The 18,882-nt window shown below is 40.8% G+C and overlaps 1 protein-coding gene across 1 annotated transcript in view; it reads right to left on the bottom strand.

Annotated features, from left to right (window-relative positions):
- The window catches only part of TRHDE (thyrotropin releasing hormone degrading enzyme), a 1,599,235-nt gene that overhangs the window by 49,960 nt on the left and 1,530,393 nt on the right, over positions 1 to 18,882 (bottom strand). The window contains exon 16 of the mRNA XM_040410016.1: positions 10,314 to 10,481. Coding sequence (XP_040265950.1) covers positions 10,314 to 10,481 — 168 coding nt within the window. The remainder of the gene's footprint in view (positions 1 to 10,313; positions 10,482 to 18,882) is intronic.

Below are 18,882 nucleotides of genomic sequence, written 5' to 3'. Positions count from 1 at the left end.
TGTGGGCTTTTTTTAATGTGTCAGTTGCTGATAATAGTGTTGCCATCTGCAGCCTGTGCTGTCAACGCATAAGTAGCAGTAAGCCCGACACTCGCCTAGGCACGACCGACTTAAGAAGGCACCTGGCCTCCCATCACCAAGCCCAGTGGGAGCAACGCCATCAGAACCCACAAAGCCACTCTCCTGGTGTTCCACGTCCTGCCTCTTCTTCTTCTCCTGCCATTTGTCCTCCACTCCACCTACCACCGAGTCGTTGTCGCGTTCATCTGGCAAAATGCAGGCTTCCGTGGCCAAATGTTCAAACGTAGAAAGTTGATGATGCCGGAAAATCCTCTTGCCCAATGGCTGACTGCTGGCTTGTCGGAACTACTAGCCCACCAACAACTGCCATATAAATTGGCGGACTCGGAGGCCTTTAGAAAATTTGTGGCCATTGGCATACCGCAAAAGAAGGTCCCTGGAAGGAAATATTTCTCCCAGAAGGACATCGCAGAGCTACAGTATATGGCCATATTCAGCGGCAAGTGAATGCATCTCTGGCACACAGTGTTAATGCCAAGATACATCTGACCACAGACACGTGGTCTAGAAAACACGGGCAGGGAAGGTACATAACTTTTACTGCCCACTGGGTGAACCTTCTGATGTCCGTCAAGCATGTAACCCGTGGCACCCATGTGGATTTGGTGCAACCGCCACGGATTGCATGCCGGTCTGCCTCTTCTTCTCCTCCTCCTTCTTAATCCTTTGTCTCCTCCTCGGCTGACTCCTCCTTTTCCACTGCTACCGCCTCTTCTGCTGAACCCCCCCAGCTCCCCAGAACCTATTTGACGTGCCAGGTGAGATGTTGCCATGCCGTGCTGTGACTGTTGTGCCTGTAAGCCAAGAGCCACACCGGTCCTGCACTCCTTTCAGCTCTGCGGTCACAGGCCGATCAGTGGCTGATGCCGCTCAATTTGACAGTTGGTAAAGTGGTGTGCGACAACGGTGCCAATCTGCTGTGTGCGCTGAAATAGGGCAAAATGCCACACATGCTGTGCATGGCACACGTCCTGAACTTATTCATGCAGTGATTTTTTGCCAAATACCCCGGGGTCCAGGACGTTTTGCGGCAGGCCAGGAAAATCTCTGGCCATTTTAGAAGATCTTACACGGCCATCGCTCACCTTGCTTGCGTTCAGCGGCAACACCACTTGGCTGTCAGACGTCTGATTTGTGACTGCCCGAAGTGCTGGAACTCCACCTTGTATATGCTTGATAGGCTTCTCCAGCTGAAACGTGTCATTAAGGACTACCTGTATGAACTCTGTGGCAGGACAGGTTCTGGGGAGCTTGGTTTTTTTCACCGTGCCAGTTGCTGCTCATGCGCGACGCATGCAGACTTCAGTGGCCATTTGATGAGATCACCAAACTAGTCAGTCGCATCCAGGGCACCATCAGTGACATCGTACCTTACGCCTTCTTTCTGGAGCATGCATTGAATCGTGTCATTTATCAAGCCGTCGAGGAGCAGGAAGATGAGGAAGTCGCAATGCTGAATGAATTCCCAGGGGGGCTACTTCATCTGAGTCAAGTCAGCAGGAATCTGAAGAAGAGTCATAGGAGGATGGTGCCTGAGGGGAGGAGGAGGAGGAGCAAGAAGAGCAGTCTTTAAACTTTTCTGGGATCCCTGGTGTTGTATGTGAATGGGGGGATGAGGCCGAGGAAGCCATTCTCCTGGGCTATGAGCAGGAGCCAGGCCGCTCCACCGCTTCCAGTTTAGTGCAAATAGGGGCCTTCAGGCTCCAGTGTTTGAAGAGGGACCCCCGTATAAAAAGCTTAAAGGGAAAAGACCAGTACTGGGTGGCAACGTACTAAGACTCCCGGTACAAACACAAAATGGCGGACATGTTACCAGCATCACAGAGGGCTGTCTGAACGCAGCATTTCCAGACCTTGCTTTGAGAGATGCTGCATTCTGCTGTTGCAGGCGCTGGCAGAGGAATTTTCACCCACAGAGAAACAGTTGTGAGTACCAATTCTACAGTGCATGCAAGAAGATGGGGGTTTGAAGATGTTTTGGTCACTTCGGATATGAGATCATTCTTGCAGCCAACCCATCGACAGCCACCCTCCTGATCCAGCCTCAGGGAACGCCTAGACCAACAGGTGTCCAACTACATCGGGTTAACGGCCGATGTGGATGCTCTGAGAAGCAAGGAACCCCTGGACTACTGCGTGTGCAGGCTTGACCTGTGGCCAGAGCTGACACAATTTGCCATTGAACTCTTGGCTTGCCCATCGTCGAATGTCCTGTCCAAAAGGACGTTCAGCGCAGCAGGGGGGATTATGACCGATAAGCGCACTTGCCTTGCTCACGACAGTGTGGACTGCCTCACATTTCTAAAAATTAATGAGGCATGGATCTCTGAGGAATTCAACACCTTTGACAACCACGTTTAACTGAATTTCCTCATGACAGCCCACAAATATCCACCAGCATTTAGAACAAATAATGGTCCTTTTCTTAAGTAAATACAGCGGCATAAAAGGCCTTTTCTGTCCAAATGTTTGGGACCTCGGAGGAATTCAACACCTGTGACAACCACGTGTTATCGAATTTCAACTATTATAATTATTTTTTTTTCAAGAGGGGAGATTTTGTTAGCTATGTTTTTAATCGAATTTTGTATTTTTTGTTCTTTTAAACATATGTGTTTGACATCTATTTGTACTGGCCTACAGTAAAATTGATATCTAATGACCGTCTAATATACCTCCAGCCACATAATTACTTGTTCTTTTCTGTCCGGTGAATGCCTAATGTTTGGTCCTGTTCTACACTGGCCTGCAGTAAAATTGATATTGAATGGCCATCTAATATACCTCCAGCCACATAATTAGTTTGATCATTTATGCACGGTGAATGCATACTTTTTGGGGCCTATAGTCCACTGGCCTGCAGTAAAATTGATATCCATTGACCATCTAATATACCTCCAGCTACATAATCACTTGATCATTTATGTACTTTGAATGCATAATTTTTGGGGCCTGTAATCTCACTGGCCAACAGTTAAATTGTTATATGGTGACCGCTTAATGTACCTCCAGCCACATTATTAATAGTTCTTTTCTGTACGGTGAATAAATAATCTTTGGGGCCTATAGTCCACTGGCCTGCAGTAAAATTGATATCCATTGACCATCTAATATACCTCCAGCCACATAATCACTTGATCATTTATGTACTTTGAATGTGTAATTTTTGGGGCCTGTAATCTCACTGGACAACAGTTAAATTGTTATACGGTGACCGCCTAATGTACCTTCAGCCACATTATCAATTGTTCTTTTTTGCCTGGTGAATGCCTAATATTTGGGGCCTGTACTACACTGGCCTGCAGTAAAATTGATATTGAATGACCTTCTAATATACCTGTAGCCAAATAATTACTTGTTCTTTTCTGTCCGGTGAATGCCTAATGTTTGGGGCCTGTACTACACTGGCCTGCAGTAAAATTTATATTGAATGGCCATCTAATATACCTCCAGCCACATAATTACTTGATCATTTATGTACGGTGAATGCATAATTTTTGGGGCTTGTAATCTAACTGGCAAACAGTAAAATTGTTATACGGTGACCGCCTAATTTACCTCCAGCCACATTATCAATTGTTCTTTTCTGTACGGTGAATGAACAATTTTTGGTGCCTGTAGTCCACTGGCCTGCAGTAAAATTGATATACATTGACCATCTAAGGGCTCTTTCACACCTGCGTTCTTTTCTTCCGGCATAGAGTTCCGTCGTCGGGGCTCTATGCCGGAAGAATCCTGACCAGTTTTATCCTAATGCATTCTGAATGGAGAGAAATCCGTTCAGGATGCACCAGGATGTCTTCAGTTCCGGAACGGAACGTTTTTTGGCCGGAGAAAATACCGCAGCATGCTGCGCTTTTTGCTCCGGCCAAAAATCCTGAAGACTTGCCGCAAGGCCGGATCCAGAATTAATGCCCATTGAAAGGCATTGATCCGGATGCGGCCTTAAGCTAAACGTAGTTTCGGCGCATTGCCGGACCCGACGTTTAGCTTATTCTGAATGGTTACCATGGCTGCCGGGACGCTAAATTCCTGGCAGCCATGGTAAAGTCTAGTGGGGAGCGGGGGAGCAGTATACTTACCGTCCATGCGGCTCCCGGGGCGCTCCAGAGTGACGTCAGGGCGCCCCAAGCGCATGGATCACGTGATCACATGGATCACGTCATCCATGCGCATGGGGCGCTCTAACGTCATTCTGGAGCGCCCCGGGAGCCGCACGGACTGTAAGTATACCGCTCCCCCGCTCCCCGCTCCTACTATGGCAACCAGGACTTTAATAGCGTCCTGGCTGCCATAGTAACACTGAAAGCATTTTGAAGACGGCTCCGTCTTCAAATGCTTTCAGTACACTTGCGTTTTTCCGGATCCGGCGTGTAATTCCGGCAAGTGGAGTACACGCCGGATCCGGACAACGCAAGTGTGAAAGAGGCCTAAGGCTACTTTCACACTACCTTTCAGAGCGGGTCCGTCTGATGTCTGCCCAGACGGATCCGCTCATATAATGCAGACTTGGGATCCGTTCAGAACGGATCCGTCTGCATTATATTGTAGAAAAAATTCTAAGTGTGAAAGTAGCTTCAGACGGATCCGTCCAGACTTTACATTGAAAGTCAATGGGGGACGGATCCGTTTGAAAATTGAGCCATACTGTGTCAACTTCAAACGGATCCGTCCCCATTGACTTACATTGTAAGTCTGGACGGATCCGTTTGTCTCCGCACGGCCAGGCGGACACCCAAACGCTGCAAGCAGCGTTCAGGTGTCCGCTTGCTGAGCGGAGCGGAGGCTGAACGCTGCCAGACTGATGCATTCTGAGCGGATCCGCATCCACTCAGAATGCATTAGGGCAGTACGGATGCGTTCGGGGCCGCTTGTGAGCCCCTTCAAACGGAGCTCACAAGCGGACACCCGAACGCTAGTGTGAAAGTAGCCTAATATACCTCCAGCCACATAATCACTTGATGTTTTCTGTTAGGTGAATGCCTAATTTTTGATGCCTGTACTCCCGTGGCCTAAAATAAAAAAAATTCCTAGGCTCCAGCAGGCCACATTTTTAAGAGTTTCCCTTTAAGACGCATAAAAATGGTCCCTGATTAAAATACATATTTTTTGGAGGAATTTTTGCCATTGATCGCCCTCTGGTAAGTCACTGTCCATGTTGTGGGACGATTTGTGCACTTCTTGTAAGTATTTGGTGGCTACAATAATGATCTGAAGGTTTTTTAGGTTCGCCTGCCATTAAAGTAAATGGGGTTCGCTAACATTTAATCGCGTTCGCGTGATCGCGTTCGCGAATCATCCCTGCCGATGTTCGTCCATACCTACTTAACATGATTTAGCCCATGATTCAGTCCAATGTTCTGGGGAAAGGCGATTCCATCATGCCCCTGACACTTTCAAATAATCTTTAGTGGCATATAGTGCCAGAGTTGTAAAATATTGCCAGTTATCATGAGATCTCACAGCTCTGACTTAAAGGGAACCTGTCATAAACCTTATGCTGCCCATACTAACAGCAGAATAAAGTAGAGACAGGAGAGTTGATATCAGCGGTCTGTCATTTTAAAAAGTAAGTGGTTGCCGAGTACCAACATCACAATCATTGCAGACTGGGCCTGGAAAAGAGTCACAGCCACCTGAGAAGAGTTTTCTACTCATCTCTCTAGTTTTCTACTCATCTCTCTAAGAGAGAACTGCTAATCATCAGCTGATGGGCAGGAGAGCAGGAGATTATAAATAACCATGATTTTTCTCATGTAGATTTGACTCTTTTCAAGGCCAGTACTGCGATGATTATGATGCTGGTTCTCGGCAACCACTTACTTTTAGCTCATAAGTGACATACCGCTGAAATCAGCATTTATGTCACTAATTTATGCTGCCCTCAGTGAGGTCAGCATAAAGTTTATGACAGGTTCCCTTTATAGCATCACTGGCAATAACAATATCCATACATATTATGCAATTTATATATTGATAACTACTATACAAATTTAATACAGAGTACAGTTTTCAGTTAGAGCCCCAAAATAGCATTGTCACTAGTTTTGCATGGTGAAAACTGCTGACAGGCTCCTTTTAAAGGGGCTCTCCTGAAAGATTTACATATCTTAACCTTAGCAAATGTCAATGTCATTAATGAATATATACACTCACCTAAAGAATTATTAGGAACACCATACTAATACGGTGTTGGACACCCTTTTGCCTTCAGAACTGCCTTAATTCTACGTGGCATTGATTCAACAAGGTGCTGATAGCATTCTTTAGAAATGTTGGCCCATATTGATAGGATAGCATCTTGCAGTTGATGGAGATTTGAGGGATGCACATCCAGGGCTCTATTGGGTTGAGATCTGGTGACTGTGGGGGCCATTTTAGTACAGTGAACTCATTGTCATGTTCAAGAAACCAATTTGAAATGATTCGAGCTTTGTGACATGGTGCATTATCCTGCTGGAAGTAGCCATCAGAGGATGGGTACATGGTGGTCATGAAGGGATGGACATGGTCAGAAATAATGCTCAGGTAGCCCGTGGCATTTAAACGATGCCCAATTGCCACTAAGGGGCCTAAAGTGTGCCCAGAAAACATCCCCCACACCATTACACCACCACCACCAGCCTGCACAGTGGTAACAAGGCATGATGGATACATGTTCTCATTCTGTTTACGCCAAATTCGGACTCTACCATTTGAATGTCTCAACAGAAATCGAGACTCATCAGACCAGGCAACATTTTTCCAGTCTTCAACAGTCCAATTTTGGTGAGCTCGTGCAAATTGTAGCCTCTTTTTGCTATTTGTAGTGGAGATGAGTGGTACCCGGGGGTCTTCTGCTGTTGTAGCCCATCCGCCTCAAGGTTGTGCGTGTTGTGGCTTCACAAATGCTTTGCTGCATACCTCGGTTGTAACGAGTGGTTATTTCAGTCAACGTTCCTCTTCTATCAGCTTGAATCAGTCGGCCCATTCTCCTCTGACCTCTAGCATCCACAAGGCATTTCTGCCCACAGGACTGCCGCATACTGGATGTTTTTCCCTTTTCACACCATTCTTTGTAAACCCTAGAAATGGTTGTGCGTGAAAATCCCAGTAACTGAGCAGATTGTGAAATACTCAGACCGGCCCGTCTGGCACCAACAACCATGCCACGCTCAAAATCGCCTTTCTTTCCCATTCTGACATTCAGTTTGGAGTTCAGGAGATTGTCTTGACCAGGACCACACCCATAAATGCATTGAAGCAACTGCTATGTAATTGGTTGACTAGATAATTGCATTAATGAGAAATAGAACAGGTGTTCCTAATAATTCTTTAGGTGAGTGTATATCAATACACCAGCATAGGCTGGTTAAGCTATAAGATTGCCCTTCGTGTAGAAAGGCATGGTTGGTAGTCATAGCAAACCAATGTTGCCATTGCTTAGTCCTCACAGAAGCAACATGGGGGAGTATGTAGTTTAAAACACTTTATACACTGTGTTGACGCCTAGTGATGAGCGGGAGGTGCCATATTCGATTTCGCGATATTTCGCGAATATTCGAATAAATATTCTTATTATTTTCGTCGAAATCGAATATTCGTAATTATTTAATTTTTCGCGAATAATATGCGATTAAAATAATCGTACGATTATTTTAATCTTATGATTTTTTTTTTCTTTCCTATGGCTAGGCTAATATGTGTACTTTACGAAATTTCTTAATATTGCTCTAACTTCGTCTTTTAGAATATTCGGAATATTGCTCTAACTCCGTCTTTTAGAATATTACGAATATTCTAAAAGACGAAGTTAGAGCAATATTAAGAAATTTCGTAAAATACACATATTAGCCTAGCCATAGTCATAGGAAAAAAAAAAAAATCATAAGATTAAAATAATCGTACGATTATTTTAATCTTATGATTTTTTTTTTTTTTTCTATGGCTAGGCTAATATGTGTATTTTACGAAATTTCTTAATATTGCTCTAACTTCGTCTTTTAGAATATTCGGAATATTGCTCTAACTCCGTCTTTTAGAATATTACGAATATTCTAAAAGACGAAGTTAGAGCAATATTAAGAAATTTCGTAAAATACACATATTAGCCTAGCCATAGTCATAGGAAAAAAAAAAAAATCATAAGATTAACATAATCGTACGAATTTTTTTTCGAATAAAAATACGAATATTCGATTTCGCGAATATTTGGAACTATATTCTAAATATTCGCGAAATCTCGAAATTGCGATATTCGAGAAAAAAATTCGAAATTCGAATATTCGCGCTCAACACTATTGACGCCTATAATTAGACATTAACACAGTGTTAGTGAATAGAGTGGTTTGGCACATATGGTGTCATCACTCACCAGCATCTTTGGCTTTTCAGCCATATTATTCCCTGTTTGAGCTGCATAGCTAGATGCATTTCACTCAGAAGCATGGGTCATATCCCTTCTACCAGCACTGCACTGCTGTGACATCCTTTTTTTTTTTAAGCTCTGGAGCTCACAGAACAGATAAGCAAAGGGAAATCATACTTATTGACAGGTAGGAGGTTCCTATGATGTTCAGAAGCTATGTAGAAGTAGCTGTTTTATCAGGCTCAAAATTTTAGCTAGCTCTGACAATTCCCCACTTCCTCTTAGCCATCTTCTGAGTCTCTGTTACCAGGGAAGGATATTGCCTGACAAAAGTCAGTGGGCTTAAACTTAGATGGAAGTGAAGCCCCTAATGGCCATTACTTTACATCTTTTTTTTACGGTAGATGTAGGTATATTTTGTAAATGAAGTGATTTATAAATTTCATTACACCATTCTTTAAATGAATATAAATTGTTTGAAAATACAGTGTCTCTTTAAACCTGCTTCCTTCTGAAACCAGTCTAGGGCCACTTATTCAAATAGCACTTGTCACCTCTCCTGACATGCCTGCTTTAAAAGCTACATTCATTACTTACATAATAACAATTCTGGAGCATCTATTCTTATGGCTTTATGTTGTGCCATTCCTTTATAGTGATGAGCGGCAGGGGCAATATTCAAATTCGTGATATTTTGCGAATATTCGCCATATATTCGTGAATTCGAGAATTCATTATCTCGAGTCCGCATTATGAAAATTTGCATTACGAAAATTCGCAATAAACACTATTCCTAAAGTCAAAGATATTGCAGCCGTTTCATTGGCCCACAAGCTAGAAGCAGGGAGGGATCATGTGTACTGATTTAAAAAAATCTCGAATATATATCCCTATATTCTAAAAATTTTCGAATTCTCGAAGTGCCGATATTCGCGATAAAAATTCGCAATTCGAATATTCGTGATCAACACTATTCCTTTATTATTTCTACTAGAAGTTATAAATGAATTGCTAGAAGTCTATAATAAGGGTATAGAGGGGTGTTAACCAGTTGGTGGTGCGTCTGACACTAGCAGCACTGATTGGATAATATCAGACTGTGCAGTTACAACCTGCAGACTGCTGGCAATTCATTCATGACTTCTAGCAATACAAGAATGGCACACCATAGAGTTATAAGTTTAGATGCTCCAGAATTGTTATTACGTAGGAGATGCATGATTACTATGTATAAATATATCAGGGGGCAGTACAGAGATCTATCCCATCATCTATTTATCCCCAGGACTGTGACTGTGACGAGGGGACATCCTCTGCGTTTGGAGGAAAGAAGGTTTGTACACAAACATAGAAAAGGGTTCTTTACGGTAAGAGCAGTGAGACTATGGAACTCTCTGCCTGAGGAGGTGGTGATGGTGAGTACAATAAAGGAATTCAAGAGGGGCCTGGATGTATTTCTGGAGTGTAATAATATTACAGGCTATAGCTACTAGAGAGGGGTCGTTGATCCAGGGAGTTATTCTGATTGCCTGATTGGAGTCGGGAAGGAATTTTTTATTCCCCTAAAGTGAGGAAAATTGGCTTCTACCTCACAGGGTTTTTTTGCCTTCCTCTGGATCAACTTGTAGGATGACAGGCCGAACTGGATGGACAAATGTCTTTTTTCGGCCTTATGTACTATGTTACTATGTTACATGAAGCTATACTAACAGTCATGTAAGGAGTGGCGACAGGTCCTCTTTAAAAAGTCAATGGTTTTTAATTATGTTTTCTTTATTTATTATCACTGACATTTTTATAATTTGTTAATACAAAGATACATTTTTTAATTAATGGATATGGCAACTTTTAGATTTTGGATTGAAATCATCTTTAATCTACTGACCTGTTCAGAAGATTCCTATTATCACTGCAGGTAAGTGCTTCCAATAATATCTTCTTTTCAGAAACTGCTGTGGTAGAATGGAATTTCATCCAAATAAACTCCCAAACATCTTCATCCATTAAAGAAACTCCTGTGCAATACACAATATCCCGGACATTTGGTGGAATGCTACAAAAATAAAAAGCACATAATATATTAGATTTAGCTACACACATAAAATAAAGGTAGACATTTATCACAAACCAGTGTTTTACTTTAGTCTATGATATCCCCTGCACTGCTATTAGACTCACATAATTTGTAATGAGGGGAAGGCTCTCCTCTGAGATGCAGCAGATTTCTGTGTTCATTTGCACCAGAAAATTGGCACAAATGAAGATAGGTGTGCCGGACCTGCAGGCCCCTCCCCTCCCTGCATTTGCCATGCACCCTTTTTGGAAAGTAGCAAGAACAGCATGCAAGCAATACACAATATTTTGTTTCAATAGTGTGTAAAAAGTGCCACAAGGAAATGATAAATCTCCCCTACAATGCTTTAGAATTAAAGTCTATAGACACCTATGAACACTATTTCATTGCATTGCATGCACTGTTAAATATATTTGCATTATATATATATATATATATATATATATATATATATATACAGTACAGACCAAAAGTTTGGACACACCTTCTCATTCAAAGAGTTTTCTTTATTTTCATGACAAGGAAAATTGTAGATTCACACTGAAGGCATCAAAACTATGAATTGACACATGTGGAATAATATACGTAACAAACAAGTGTGAAACAACTGAAAATATGTCATATTCTAGGTTCTTCAAAGTAGCCACCTTTTGCTTTGATTGCTGCTTTGCACACTCTTGGCATTCTCTTGATGAGCTTCAAGAGGTAGTCCCCTGGAATGGTTTTCACTTCACAGGTGTGCCCTGTCAGGTTTAATAAGTGGGAATTCTTGCCTTATAAATGGGGTTGGGACCATCAGTGGCGTTGAGGAGAAGTCAGGTGGATACACAGCTGATAGTCCTACTGAATAGACTATTAGAATTTGTATTATGGCAAGAAAAAAGCAGTAAAGTAAAGAAAAACGAGTGGCCATCATTACTTTAAGAAATGAAGGTCAGTCAGTCAGCTGAAAAATTGGGAAAACTTTGAAAGTAAGGGCTATTTGACCATGAAGGAGAGTGATGGGGTGCTGCGCCAGATGAACTGGCCTCCACAGTCACCGGACCTGAACCCAATCGAGATGGTTTGGGGTGAGCTGGACTGCAGAGTAAAGGCAAAAGGGCCAACAAGTGCTAAGCATCTCTGGGAACTCCTTCAAGACTGTTGGAAGACCATTTCAGGGGACTACCTCTTGAAGCTCATCAAGAGAATGCCAAGAGTGTGTAAAGCAGTAATCAAAGCAAAAGGTGGCTACTTTGAAGAATCTAGAATATGACATATTTTCAGTTGTTTCACACTTGTTTGTTATGTATATAATTCCACATGTGTTAATTCATAGTTTTGATGCCTTCATAGTCATGAAAATAAAGAAAACTCTTTGAATGAGAAGGTGTGTCCAAACTTTTGGTCTGTACTGTATATATATATATATATATATATATATACAGGGAGTGCAGAATTATTAGGCAAGTTGTATTTTTGAGGATTAATTTTATTATTGAACAACAACCATGTTCTCAATGAACCCAAAATCAAAGCTGAATATTTTTGGAAGTAGTTTTTAGTTTGTTTTTAGTTTTAGCTATTTTAGGGGGATATCTGTGTGTGCAGGTGATTATTACTGTGCATAATTATTAGGCAACTTAACAAAAAACAAATATATACCCATTTCAATTATTTATTTTTACCAGTGAAACCAATATAACATCTCAACATTCACAAATATACATTTCTGACATTCAAAAACAAAACAAAAACAAATCAGTGACCAATATAGCCACCTTTCTTTGCAAGGACACTCAAAAGCCTGCCATCCATGGATTCTGTCAGTGTTTTGATCTGTTCACCATCAACATTGCGTGCAGCAGCAACCACAGCCTCCCAGACACTGTTCAGAGAGGTGTACTGTTTTCCCTCCTTGTAAATCTCACATTTGATGATGGACCACAGGTTCTCAATGGGGTTCAGATCAGGTGAACAAGGAGGCCATGTCATTAGAATTTCTTCTTTTATACCTTTTCTTGCCAGCCACGCTGTGGAGTACTTGGACGCGTGTGATGGAGCATTGTCCTGCATGAAAATCATGTTTTTCTTGAAGGATGAAGACTTCTTCCTGTACCACTGCTTGAAGAAGGTGTCTTCCAGAAACTGGCAGTAGGACTGGGAGTTGAGCTTGACTCCATCCTCAACCCGAAAAGGCCCCACAAGCTCATCTTTGATGATACCAGCCCAAACCAGTACTCCACCTCCACCTTGCTGGCGTCTGAGTCGGACTGGAGCTCTCTACCCTTTACCAATCCAGCCACGGGCCCATCCATCTGGCCCATCAAGACTCACTCTCATTTCATCAGTCCATAAAACCTTAGAAAAATCAGTCTTGAGATATTTCTTGACCCAGTCTTGACGTTTCAGCTTGTGTGTCTTGTTCAGTGGTGGTCGTCTTTCAGCCTTTCTTACCTTGGCCATGTCTCTGAGTATTGCACACCTTGTGCTTTTGGGCACTCCAGTGATGTTGCAGCTCTGAAATATGGCCAAACTGGTGGCAAGTGGCATCTTGGCAGCTGCACGCTTGACTTTTCTCAGTTCATGGGCAGTTATTTTGCGCCTTGGTTTTTCCATACGCTTCTTGCGACCCTGTTGACTATTTTGAATGAAACGCTTGATTGTTCGATGATCACGCTTCAGAAGCTTTGCAATTTTAAGAGTGCTGCATCCCTCTGCAAGATATCTCACTATTTTTTACTTTTCTGAGCCTGTCAAGTCCTTCTTTTGACCCATTTTGCCAAAGGAAAGGAAGTTGCCTAATAATTATGCACACCTAATATAGGGTGTTGATGTCATTAGACCACACCCCTTCTCATTACAGAGATGCACATCACCTAATATGCTTAATTGGTAGTAGGCTTTCGAGCCTATACAGCTTGGAGTAAGACAACATGCATAAAGAGGATGATGTGGTCAAAATACTCATTTGCCTAATAATTCTGCACGCAGTGTATATATATATATATATTTATATTAGAGATAAGCAAACTTTGAACTATTTTTTTTATTTGATTTGTGTCTGAAATTATTCTTCAAATTGGCCTAAAAATTGGTATGACACTCTGAGGTCTTCTACGACTCAGATTTGTATATTTTCATTATATCTTTTTGTTTTTAAAGAAATAACAACATTTGTGCACTTTCTCTTCTTTCCCATGCCCATTTTAAGCTCTTCAATGCAATGACAACAGTAGCAAATAATGTAAGAGTGACACTGAGATATATAGCTATAGGTAAACAATGTTAACAAACAGCTTGTTTAAAAACACACCGCTCCATTGCAGGTGTTATGCTTTTTAATATTAGAAACCTTGCAAAAATAGTTTCTTATTAGGGTTAGATTGTGTTTAAATACACATGGAGTTATGGGGGAAAAAGTGGCTAGTTGGGACCAAGCATCCAATAATTATGCCATAATGGGGGCAGATCCCTTACACTAGTTATACTCAAACATACGTTAATTTCTGAAGAAACAGCGGCTTATTCTACACAAGCGCCCTAAAAATGATGCATTAATGGGGGCAGAATGCCTGCCGGTATTTATATACACACATGTTTATTTATGAGAAGAAATAGTGTCTTGTTCTGAAGTTAAACAAGCCTGGAAATTCTCCCTGTTATTTGAGAGATGCAGCAGTGCACTGTGGATGTGGAATTATAAGGTATATATAGGGGTAATAATGGCAGTTAATGTTGAGCAAAGTTATGAAATCATTGATTTGGCTGCCTCGCCGAATTTCAGAAAGGAATTTGCATCCTGACGAACTATTTTGTCACAAAGTATATTGTTTGTAAGTAGTGGGCGCAATGACAGGGAACAGTGATCACACCCCCACCCCCCTTCATTGAACCCCTCAGATGCCTCATAGGTAATCACGGCATCTGATGCAAACATGGAGGCCTTTCATGGGTTAAAAAAAAAGAACATGGCACAACAGCAAACCTGTCAAGAGACGGCCTCCCACCAAAACTCACGGACCGGGCATGGAGGGCATTAATCAGAAAGGCAGCACAGAGACCTAAGGTAACCTTGGAGGAGCTGCAGAGTACCACAGCAGAGACTAGAGCATCTGTACATAGGACGACAATAAGCCGTACGCTCCATAGAGTTGGGCTTTATAGCAGAGTGGCCAGAAGAAAGCCATTACTTTCAGCTAAAAACAATAAGGCACATTGTGAGTTTGCAAAAAGGCATGTGGGAGACTCCCAAAATGTATGGAGGAAGGTGCTCTGGTCTGATGAGACTAAAATTAAACTTTTTGGCCATCAAAGAAAACGCTATGTCTGGCGCAAACCCAACACATCACCCAAAGAACACCATGTTTTTTCGCAGCCGGAACTGGGAAACTGGTCAGAATTGAGGGAAAGATGGATGGTGCTAAATACAGGGATATTCTTGAGCAAAACCTGTACCACTCTGTGCGTGATTTGAGGCTAGAGCAAGATTGCTGTTCACAAGCACAAACCATCCAACTTGAAGGAGCTGGAGCAGTTTTGCAATGAGGAGTGGGCAAAAATCCCAGTGGTAAGATGTGGCAAGCTCATAGAGACTTTCAGCTGTAATTGCCGCCAAAGGTGGCTCTACAAAGTATTGACTTTAGGGGGGGAGTAGTTACGCACATTGACTTTTTCAGTTATTTTGTCCTATTTGTTGTTTGCTTCACAATAAAAAATAAAATAAAAAAATCTTCAAAGTTGTGGGCATGTTCTGTGATTAAATGATGCAAATCCTCAAACAAGCCGGAACTGGGAAACTGGTCAGAATTGAGGGAAAGATGGATGATGCTAAATACAGGGATATTCTTGAGCAAAACCTGTACCACTCTGTGCGTGATTTGAGGCTAGGGCAAGATTGCTGTTCACAAGCACAAACCATCCAACTTGAAGGAGCTGGAGCAGTTTTGCAATGAGGAGTGGGCAAAAATCCCAGTGGTAAGATGTGGCAAGCTCATAGAGACTTTGAGCTGTAATTGCCGCAAAAGGTGGCTCTACAAAGTATTGACTTTAGGGGGGGAGTAGTTACGCACATTGACTTTTTCAGTTATTTTGTCCTATTTGTTGTTTGCTTCACAATAAAAAATAAAATAAAAAAATCTTCAAAGTTGTGGGCATGTTCTGTGATTAAATGATGCAAATCCTCAAACAATCCATGTTAATTCCAGGTTGTGATGCACCAAAATGCGAAAAAAAAAGTCAAGGAAGGTGAATACTTTTGCAAGGCACTGTATTTTTTACACATGGTAGAAGCAGTAGCTTGTTATGAACAAGCAAATTGTAGCAAAACTGCAACAGTTTTTATTTGTAATGGCACAATTACAACATACATATCCTACTATGACACACTGTATATTGGTATTGACACACTAAGATTTGAATTGCACACTTAAAATCTTGCTACTGTTTATAACTGTTTGAACCTTTTTCTTTCTAAAATAAATAAAAATAAATTGTGCATCCTATAAAATATACAAGAACTGTGGAAGCTTTCTAAAATGTTGTTTTGGGGGGAAAAAAGACTGGCTTATGCATAAAAAAAAACTACTTTCTCTTTAAATTATCTCTGTGCAGGAACTATGTGCAAGCAGTGCACAGCATGAAGTTATACAACTCTAGCAGCTGCCTTCTCTGTAAGACACCAATTCCTAGTACACTAACTACCCCTGTGTTCTCCCTATCCTGACTTTCTACCCAGTAATTCAATTTACATAAGTAAATATATCCCTACACCTGCAAGACCCTAAGATAGCTGGCTTGTGTCTGTCTGGTGTCTGTTAGAGATAAGGCAGATATATCCTCTCAGATTAGTGGCTGAGCTAAAAATTGTATATATGCTTCAAACAAAGTACAAAGCCTGATAGACCAGCCAATATCCTGCCTTCTAATAGGCTGTCAGTGCTTTGTGAGCAAGTCTGCCTGCCAGAGCCCCAACTGGGTTTATGTGATCCTTTATTTTCATCCTCCCTGTCCTGTTTCCTCATATTTTAAAAGTAAAATGGTGGATTCCGTTTTGCTCAATTCTTCAGAAGCTAATCACCAAAACTTGGGATTCATTTAGCAGAAGAACTTTTGTGAAATTCCTGGTAAATTGGATTAATTTAGAACTGATTCACTGATCTTTAGTTTCAACGTGTTTTTCATGTTCAGTGAAAACTATCCAATTGGTTCCATGTACATAAAAGGAAATACAAACTCATTTCTATCTTTTGACTGAGATCTAGATTTACTAATTTATTACGATTATTAACTTTACTTTTCTTGATACTTTTAGTTATGAGGTAGTTTGGGATGAATATGACCATCCTATTTACTCCCCCCCCTTCCCCCGTGTTGTAATGAGAAGGAGAATTATGCATCAAAGGCATTATCTGCAGCCATTTACTTTTTTGATATGAAATTGGTATATAAACCAATTAATTCACTGCAGCAGAAACAATTAAAATATTGGGCCAAACTATTGTGATTAGATGCCATTTATATTTACGAAGTATAAACAGAAATGCTTTGGAGTGCAGTCACACCAGCAAAGATGCTAGTTTAGAAGATTATTCAAAAGAGCAGAGGTAAGGTTTTTTTTTCTTCACACTCAACTGAAAATCCACACAGGCTGCATAAGACAAACATCTAAGAGTTTTTTATTAAACCAATCACAAATATAATTTATATCACATAGGGAATACAATAAAAAAATGATGAAAATGTTTCCATAGCCTTTAATTCTCCAAGCTTACAAATATGTAATACAGTGAAAATTAGGTCAATGTAAATATATGGAATGACGAGCATTGCATCAACACATCATGCCATATATTTATGGCATCATGCCATCAGTAGCGGGTTTTAACTCTAACATATAGCTGACACCATGATAAAATGGCTGCTGGCACTGATCCCGGCCATTGAACCCCTTAGATGTTGTGGCCAGTAGACAACACTGCATATAAGGAGTTTACAGAGGGAGCAATCTCCCTTTCTCCCCCACCAGGTCACCTCCAATGTAAGCACAGGGTCCTGACAGTTGCTTTGGCAGCCAGAGGCCTTACAAAAACCTCCGTGCCTGCCATGTACCAAACCCTACCAGGCCCTGCCAGAGTAAAACTGACAAGTTCAATACACTGCAATAGATAACTATTGCAGTGTATTGTACCAGCAATAGGAAAACTGTTTCTTCAAGTGGGACTTTAAAAAAAAGGAAATAAAAGTTAAAAAAAGATAAAATTTTCAAGCAAATAATATATTTCTTTCCCTTATACACTCCTTTATAATTGGTTAAAAATAAAATAAAATACACATAATTAGTGTTGCCTTGTTCAATTATGGAATTGCTGTTTTTGTCACCTTGCCTATCATAAAATGGTGTAAAAAGTTTTCAAAAAGTCATATACCCCAAAATGGTAGCAATAAAAAGTATAGTCTGTTCTGAAAAAACACAAGCCCTCACATAGCTGTGTTGATGGAAAAATAAAAAAGTTGTGTTAGAGTATTAGATACAGTGATGCAAAAAAATTAATAATAATTGTAATGAATAATTGATTTTATGATGCTAAATTAGTAAAACTTTAAAAAGTTATATACATTTGTTATCACCATATTGGTATCAACCCACAGAATAAAATTACCACATAATATCCTATATACTGCATGTTGAACCCCATATAAAAAAAACATATTGACAGAATTGACATCACCTCCCCCAAAAAATTTATAAAAAGTATTAAACAAGTCATATGCATCCCAAAATGGTACAAAAAAAAAAAAAATACAGACCATATTGCACAAAAACAAGCCGTCAGACAGCTATTTTTGGCGAAAAAGTAAAAATAAAAATATATGGTTGTTAGTATATGGTGATACAAAATGCAACAGTTCTTTAATTAAAAAAAAGTGAATTTATGATGTCAAAGTAGTAAAACATGAAAAAAGTATAGAAATTTAGTACTGTCATAATCATATTAACCTTCAGAAATAAGTTATTCTATCATATATACTGCAAGCTAAACCCCATAAAAAATAAAAAAGTTATCGCTCTTAAAAAGCATTTCAAGAATTTTCTGGAGGGTACTATCTCTCCAAGGAGAGATAGTACCGCCCAAATCTTAACTTGGCCTCTCATCATTTAAGCTAGTACTCTCTGCTCTGCACTGATGATGGGCAATCTCCCCAAAACAGCTATCTGCAGATGAGGTGCTGGCTTATTTGATATCCGAGTCAAATCTCCAGAACTAATTAAAGGGTCGAACATTGATTTATAGGATAGCTGCCTTACATCTGGTGGCATTAGAGGAAGATCTTGTTAAGAGCTCATTTGCATCCCTTTCTTCCCAACTCTATGTTACAAAATCCAGCGGCAAATGCCACT

Source organism: Bufo bufo, chromosome 1 (assembly GCF_905171765.1).
Source record: "Bufo bufo chromosome 1, aBufBuf1.1, whole genome shotgun sequence".
Lineage (NCBI taxonomy): Eukaryota > Metazoa > Chordata > Amphibia > Anura > Bufonidae > Bufo > Bufo bufo.
The sequence above is the reverse complement of the archived record's forward strand: the minus strand, read 5'-3'. Positions and strand labels throughout refer to the sequence as shown.